Source organism: Pundamilia nyererei, unplaced genomic scaffold (assembly GCF_000239375.1).
Source record: "Pundamilia nyererei isolate P.nyererei 1_Seehausen unplaced genomic scaffold, PunNye1.0 scaffold00046, whole genome shotgun sequence".
NCBI classification, from domain to species: Eukaryota; Metazoa; Chordata; class Actinopteri; order Cichliformes; family Cichlidae; genus Pundamilia; species Pundamilia nyererei.
In genome coordinates this window covers 3,679,270-3,687,807 of record NW_005187447.1, presented here as the reverse complement: position 1 = coordinate 3,687,807, position 8,538 = coordinate 3,679,270, and the positions used below count along the sequence as shown (strand labels likewise).

Here is an 8,538-nt window from a genome sequence, read left to right as displayed (position 1 = left end):
AAATACATCTACAGTAATAACAGAGATGCTGGTGTGTAGATTAACAAAAAGAAACTTTATTTACAAAGTCTTTATGACAAACAGAATAAGTTAGAGACAGGAATGGGTGGAGCAACATGTCAGCACACCAAAAAACAAAAGTGCAATTAAGTGTTTTTTTAAGGATGACTCTGAGCGACCATTGAATAGATTCAAACAGACTGTGACTGAAGATGAGGAGGGATTTCTTCACAGCAGGTCTGAATTTATTGCACTGATGGAGATGCCTAAACAGAGAGGGAGAAAATATCCTTTAATATTTGGTCATTCATAGAAGCCCCTCGATCAGGGACAACACTGATCAGATAAAAACAAAGATTTGGGAACAGTTCATCTTCCAACCATCAACCTCGGAGGCTGACTAAATGAAGCATCAGAAACCCTACACACTGCGGAACATCAGTCATTTACTGACGTTTAAGACCTAAAAACTTACAGGCAGCGTCCAGGTGAGCTCACAGAGAGTGATGTGGCTTCCTGAAAGTCTCGTTGGTGATGGACAGACGGGTCAGACGGGCGCCGTAATAATCCACAATGTAGTTCGATCCGTCGGCTGGACCCACGATCTGCAGGAGAAACCAGAGAGAGGGAGGGAAATTAGAGCCAGGTTTTCAGAAAGCGGAGTTTTTTTTTCTGTGAGCTTCTAAAGCAGAGGTGGAGGTGATCATGCTCAAAGCGGCTGAAGGCCGACGCTTTAACAAAGATGCTCAGCAGGAGGACAAGATTAATATTTGTGCGTTTGTGAGGATGGTTTGAGCCTCCATCAGCCAGAATCAGGTTTGGAGTTTGACTCTGGGTCCTCTTCTGTTTTTATTCATTGTCATATTCAGTGAGGATAAACGTAAAAGGGAATTTCATTTCCACGCTTGAAGAATGTCTGGAAAACCTGTCACATCAGAATCAGAAGATGTTATTTATTCCCAAGGGGCAATTAACAAACAACAGAGCAGCATAACGTTGAAGATAAGGACAATAAGAACAGGCAATAAGGGTGAAATAATAAATACACAGAATATACAGTTTTAAAATGACAGTCTTAAAATTAAAGTGACTGAAAGGTGAATAAATAGCTGTAAGTGACTAAAAGTGAATAGTGTCTGTAGTATAAGAAGAGTGTAGGTTATTCTTATGGGTGTGGGAAATGGTCTTATCGGCTGGAGTTAAAAAGCAGAGTGGCTTTGGGGACAAAGGTGGCTCTCCTCATCTCAGTCCTGCAGGAAATGCAGCGGAGGCGTCGCCCAGAGGGGAGCCATTGAAATGCGGGGTGAAGATTCTGAAAACCTGTGCCAGAGTTCTGACAGGCAGGCCAATGATTTTAGAGCACACTGATGCAGTGTGCTGCAGTCTGTTCCTGTTCTGAAGGCTGAGGGAGTGGAACCAGCAGGTGATGGAGAAGGTCATGATGCTTTCCAGGAAGGCATAGTAAAAAGTCATCATGATGGGTGTGCTGACTCCAAAGGAGTTGAGTTTCCTAAGGAGGTATAGCCGTTGGTGGCACCTCCTAAGAATCTCCTCTGTGTTGGCAGAGAATTTCAGAAATAGAGTCCGGAACACACTTCCTAGTTGCCCTGCACAGTGCCTCAGAACTCGACTGCGATGTTGTCAGGGCCGGGTGAGCTCCTCTCCCTGGTCCTCCTTAGGGCTCACACCACGTCCTCAGTCCTGCAGGTGAGTGGAGAGCTGCCAGGTTTGAGTGAGGATCTGGTCTCCTCAAGCTGGGCCATGTTGTCCGTCTCAAACCTGTAGAAAGTGTTGAGGTCGTCAGGGAGGGAAGGAGGGGTTGCTGCCCTCCATCTGGATGGTTCTGGGGGTGGTGACCGCAGTATTCACAGAGGCCATGGTTTTGGGGGCCTGCCAGGCTGAGTGGAGGTCCCCTGTGGTGAATTTGTTTTCAACTGTGTTTTTAATACTTCCGTTTAGCAGTTTTTATGGCCCTCTTGACCTCCTTTTTGTCCAGTGCAGAGCCGGTGAAGAAAATTTTTTATTAAGGATTTCCTTGAGTTCCTTGGTAATCCAGGGTTTGTTGTTGAGGTAGATGGAGACTGTTTTGAGGGGATAATGTTGTCAACACGGAAGGAGTTGTATGATGTCACCGTGTTGACTTATTTGTCAATGTCAGAAGGAGAAAGAAGGCTGTCCCAGTCAGTGGCTTCGAAACATCCTTGTAGGGTGAGGATACTTTCCTCTGTCCTCTTGATGACTGGGGTGTAAGCAGGAGCCAGCAGGATGTTTTAGCAGCAGCTTGAAGCAGCTAAAGCGCTAAATGACGTTCATCCTCACTGAATTCTACTAACAGCATATTTTATCATCCACCAAATGTAATGAGCCTTGAATATTAATCACAGTTGTGGTCTGAATGGGGGCGGATACCTCCTAATGCCTAAAACTCCTAAAGGGCCGTTCGCTCTTCCTGTGTCTTAGTTGGGTGTGGGCGGGGTTAATAGCCACAGCCCGTTCAGCCCTCCCCCCCGATGGATTTCCAGTCTATATTATCTAAAACGGTTCAGCAAGACAGGGAGATCTGTCCCTTCACCTTCTGCTTCATCCATCTGTCTCCGTGCTCTCAGAGTCCATTAGGACCTTCCGGAAGATTCATTCATTAAAGGGGCCTCGCCGAGCCACCAATGGATGGACGTAAATAATACCCAGAAAGCTGCCGCCTGCTTATTCATAAGGCCCCCACCACCACCCCACACAGACACACACACAGTGAAATGGAACAGAGGAATGCTTCATCACAGGTGTCACTGTTAACAACAGAGAAGAAGTGACAGCGGGCTCTAAATCGCTGCTCTGATCCATCTTATCTTTTGCTACAGTTTGGGTGAGTTTGATCTTCAGCCTGCTGACCTCTGACCCCAGGAAACAAACACATGAGACCAACCAGATTCAACGTAAAGGGGACATTTTCAGCCATGACGATGATGATGATAATGGTGATGAGCTAGCTGGTGCCGGTGCAGGATTTATGACTCACCTGCATGGCGATCAATATGAAGTCGATGAGTGTGCCAATCCCACAGAAACCAACAGTGCAGAACTTCAACAGTCCTGAGAGAGAGACAGTCTTCATTAAATAACAAATATAAAATATTCCCATGACTGAAACATGTTCATCTTGTTTTAAACATTTAGTCTGTTTTAAATGGACACTTGATGTTTTCTGATAATTCTTTTTAAAAATTATTTTGTGTTTTTGGATCATGTTTGAATCTTTTCCTGTCCGTCTGGGTTTTATTTTGTGTTGTGTGAATGGATCTCATTCCTGTTTAAACAGGCGAAACATTCCAGGTTTGTAATCAGGAGGACGCAGCAACTCTCAGGTCACATGACTCTCTCAGATCACATGCAGCAGCAACACAGCCCGCTGAAACAGTTTTTTAAATTTTAATTCAGATTTTATTGTACAGTTTGCGTCAGAGATCAGCTGGGGTGTAAAGCCACACCTGAGGACGCCGGACACGCTGGGTGCAAAAACCCTCCAGCTGTCACTGTACGTAAGCCTGTGTGCTGAAGTGTCCTGTGGGGGCACAGGGACTCTGCTGCTAATTTTACAGCAGAAAGTCGTCAGAGTGCAAAGGAGTGAGGATGCATTATTTACATGAAGGATCCCAGACTCATCAGCCTGCAGCCTCCTGCTCTGCTGTTGGTTTCGCTCAGATGAAACGCAATGAAAACATGTCTGCGTGTGCTTTCTCAAACTTCTCAACTCCTCCTCCTCTTGTATCTGGTCTTCCTGCGCTGAGTCAGTGTCTGAGATCATTGTCTGAATGTTACAGTACATAGTAGAGCAGGGCAATATGACCAAAAATATTTATCACAATATACATTTGAAATTTTGTGATAACGATATAACTGACGATATAATTGACACCAGACAAAATACTTTACAACTCCACAACTTTATTAGTGCAAAAAAAAAAACAACCCATCAATGTATTTTCGCTTAAACAAGCAGCTGTTTTTTTATGTGCATTAAAGTTATAGAAAAATTTTACAGTGCAAATGCAAATTCCTTGCTGACAGTTTAACCAAAAAGCATTTCCAGTGGAAATTGGCCGACATATCCTCAGTATAACCATGTATAATATCCACAAAACGTCAAAAGAGGTTTTACACACACAATACGGTAATATTATGTTGAAGCACCGTACGTATCACTCCGCGAGGCTCCTGCCTACGATAGTCGTAATGCTCCGACAATCCATCAAGCGGTGCGGCTTCATAGCTTAGTAAAGTCGTACTGAAACATTTGACAGATTTTCGAGCGCCGTGTACATAAAATCGTTTCGAGGTCAGTAAACACAACCAGAATTCATACATAAGGCACACGGGATTATAAGGGGCACTGTCGATTTTCAGAAAAATCAAAGGATTGATTTTAAGTGTGCCGTATTTTCCAAAAAAACATGGTAATAACAACGGCCCGCTAGCATGCTCTACCAAAAGTAGTGCTTTGTTGTGTATGTGACGGATGAAAGCTAAACCAGTTCCACACCACTGAAGCTGCAGCATTTTTACAAACCAATTCTGGTTCATCCATTTCATTCAACGATCCGCTTTCCCCCTTCTCATTCTCCGTTGCCGCCAAGCTTTTTCCACCATGTGCATATGAAAACAAAGGCACTACGCATGCGCGTTTTACCCATATTCTACCACGATATTTCATTTTCTTATCGTTGCCCAACATTATACCGGTATTACCGTGAACTGTATGATATGGCCCAGCCCTAGTACATAGTATTCACTTTAATAAATACCTGCAGACATGAGAAAGCTGTAAATCTAAAGCGTGACTCTAAGGTGGTTTTTCCTTTTATTCAATTCTTTAAATTAAACCTGAAAGGCTGAACCTGAGGAATCACTGTCCAAATACTGACGCCTGACAGTACACCTGCTTAGCGACAGGTGTCACCTGACTGCACCCCCACCCACCACACACACCTGCTTTACTAAAACTAGATGAAGTGAGAGAGCTGGCTACCCAAACTACAGGCATCAAAATAAAAGCTGCAGGTGTCTGTGTGTTGGTGTGTGTGTGTGTGTTTGTGTGTGAGAGAGTACCCAGAGCAGGATATCCCAGGTAGAAGCGATCTGCTCCGAGCCAGCCCAGAAACAGAGACAATGCCACGGCCACTTTGTAGGAATAACCACTCCTGACAGGAAACACAGAGAGCATCAAACCACCTGAAGCTCACACACACACACACACACACACACCAAAATCTATAGAGGAGTGTGTGTGTGTTTGTGCTTGCACTGTGAATACTCACACATTTCTGCAGGGGATGGATTTGTTGAAGCCGACCTCGTCCCCGCTAAACCTGAACACCGTCCCGTTGGAGAGCCGACAGCTGATGTTTGGAGCTGGGAGGCATTCCACTGCGTGCACACGCGAGCGCACACACACACACACACACACACTTGTTTAGATGCAGTTATGATCGTGCCATTGAGCAGCTCCGCATGATTCACGATTCATAATAATCCTTCTTTGCCTGATCCCAGCTTCAGTGCAACCCCTCAGTTCATCCTGTCTGAAAAACTCTGCTCACTTCATACCCCGCCCCCAAAATAAAGTACAGTTTCTCTTGATTGGCTGACCTGTGGAAGCCTGCAGAAGAGGAGCTCTGCAACATCTTCAGTTTTAGAGTCTGTCTGTTTTTTAAGCCACCGCCCACAAACAGAAAAAAATCTAATCTGAAGTGAGACTCACCCCACGCCGTCATGTCCCTGCAGTTCTCTGGCTCCTGAGTGGATTCATCGATCTTTGGATCGTTGCATTTATACGTGAGCAGAGTAAAGGAAGGCAAACACACTTCAGTCGGAAAACATCTGCAGCCTGTTTCTACGTGACATGGCGTAGGCCGTGGTTTAGGGGCGGGGAAAAGAAGTCGATACAGCATCGTGTCAAGATACTGTATGGATACAAGGACCCCAAATATCGATACTTCATTAAATAAATGAAAATACTCTGGAATCCTACAAACAATCTCATGCACACCATCCTGAGATAACATTAGCTTCCTCACATGTACAATTAAATCAGCAACCTCTTGCCGACTGTACAGCTGTTTTCTCTCACCCTGTGCTGACTGTGCAGGTGCCCACAGTTCGTAGGTGGTTCACTCACAATGATCACAGGTCATCTGACGGAAAGCAACATTTCTGCAAACACTGTCTTACTGCGGCCACTCGCCGAGACTGCTGAAGGTTTGCAAATAACTGCTTTATAAATGCAGATTGATTGCCATCATGTTCCCATCAGTTATCACGGAGCACAGATCGACTCTGGGCTGTACCCTGGTTATAATCCTCTAGCACAGGAAGGCTGCTGAGTGCAGATGTGATAATTAAATGTGAATTTCTGTCTATGGAGACAGCAACAGATGCATGATTTTCAAATTGTCACAAATCATACTTGTAATAAACGTTGGTGAATTATCAGAGACGGACTGCATTCAGTTGCAGACTAACTTCATGTTATGGCAACATTTACGGCAGGTTTTAGTGACAGTCTTGGCTTGGTTGACAATAACTGAACTTTATCTTACTGGGTAAAACAGACACTGATGAAGGACACGAAGGTTAAAAATCACAGTAATATCGTATCATTAGGTAGACTGACTGATGAAAACAGCAGAGTGCTGCACTGAGTAAACATTCTGTTTGTTATGAAACAAACTTATTCTCCTGATTCGGGTCTCTGAGCTCTCCTGACACAAGTGAACTGTTCGGTCTTCAGACTGAAGTTAAATATCCGTTCGTAACTGCAAAGACAACGGGAAGCTTGTCTTCCTTTGAAACTTTAATCTGACCACACTGAAAATATCGATCAGACTGAAAAACCCTTCAGGTCCCAAACATGCAAACACACAGTGCTATTCTATGAGAGGAGAAACCCGCATTAAGCCACGGACCCCCAAAAAACGTCCAAATGTAACGTTTTGATCTGAATGTCACAGAGAAGCTAGGCTAACGTTAGCCGTCCCGTGACCCCGGTAATGAGGCGTTAAAGCGCGGTAAACACGGACGGAAGGATATTGTCCGAGTCTCAGGTTCTGGCAGTTCTCCGCCTCCTCGCTCAGGACCAGCTGCAGGTGCGAATAAACGCAGTAAAATAAGAGGCTGAGCGCCCCGGAGCGAACATACAGCAGCCGCCTCCGGGAGGACGCCATGATTCCCTCAATCACGTGACAGGGCGGTACCTTCATGGACTTGCAGCATGCTGGGAACTCAGAGCGATGTAGGACCAGGAAGGCTCGGCAAACCATTTATATTTATTATTTTGGTTTTATTTGTATCGTTTTCAAATCTAATCATTTTTAACCATAAGACATATATAACCTTTGTTCTTGTTATAAAATCAGCTCTTTAAATAAGCTTAAAATGCTGGCAGGTAAAACAGTTTCAACCTGCTTCATGTGTGTTATTTTCTCGTTTTAGTATGGATATTTTATCTCAGATGTAGAAATAATTTATCTTCCTTATTGTGCTAAAATAATGAATGTGCTTTTAAACAGAATACGGAATTAAAAACAGTTAAACTAATGATAAGAAAACAAAATGATCCTTACATTATGCTTTTGCATCCTTAGACATCAGATTTCCTACCGCCATGAATGCGGCATTAAAGTGACGCTGGTGGCAGACTGGATCCAGTTTATGTGAGTTTCTTACCAGTTTGAAACTCTGAGAATCTACGTCTTTTTCTGGGGAAAGTGTCGCTTCTTGTGCGGACTGTTTCTCTGTTAGAGTGCGGACCGGAAGCGCAGTTTCTGCCGCAGTTAGCGGCTAAGGCTAGCGGAGCGGAGTTCTCGGTGAGGAGAAAGAAGAGGAGAAAGAAGCTCCTTTAACTCTTTACTTTATTCTCATGATCTGAACTCAGACTTTGTACCTGTGTGTGCGTGTGTGTGTGAGTGAGAGAGAGAGGCGGTTAAAGTGCGGCTTTCACCTGTTGTAAACTTTGACGCACCTGCTCGCGCGCTCTGTGACGCTATGAGGTGAACCAAGGGCCAAACATGCAGGTTAAAATATGTACAGGTGAAAATACCGTCTGTCCGCCCCCTCCCCCTCCCCCTCCGACTCCGCTGCTCAGTTTCACTTCCTGATTTCTCAGGTGAGCTGACAGGTGAGTGCCTCAGACCCCCTCTGCGTCATCCTGTTTGGTTTCGGTGTTGGGGGTGTGTGGACCGTGTGTGAGTGTGAGAGAGAGAGAGCTAGACAATAGCTCGGCTCGGCTCTGACTGAGAAAATATTCCGTGCTGATATCGAGGCTCACCTGCCACACCTGGACACTCCGAGGACGGCCGTGTTAGCCACAGGTGGGAAGTACCTGAGTGCTTTCAGTACCACAGTGAAAGAAGGTGTGAAGTAACTCCTTAGGTATTAGGTACAAGTTTTTAGAAAGTAGAATGGTGAAAAGTACGGTGGCTCGGAGGGCACAGTGCACGGCAGGGCGAGAACGCGCAGGTAAGGTCAGAAACGTCACTTTGCGAA

The 8,538-nt window shown here is 44.9% G+C and overlaps 1 protein-coding gene across 1 annotated transcript; it reads right to left on the bottom strand.

Moving 5' to 3' along the window:
* Positions 1–34: 34 nt before the first annotated feature.
* On the bottom strand, positions 35–7,284 carry tm2d1 (TM2 domain containing 1). The gene is made up of 7 exons (XM_005732413.1): positions 7,084–7,284; positions 5,756–5,829; positions 5,313–5,421; positions 5,104–5,195; positions 3,017–3,090; positions 476–605; positions 35–266 (listed from the first exon to the last, which is right to left on the bottom strand). The coding sequence occupies exons 1-6, from the start codon at positions 7,251–7,253 to the stop codon at positions 495–497; spliced, it is 630 nt and encodes a 209-aa protein (XP_005732470.1). The 5' UTR covers positions 7,254–7,284; the 3' UTR covers positions 35–266; positions 476–494.
* Positions 7,285–8,538: the final 1,254 nt, after the last annotated feature.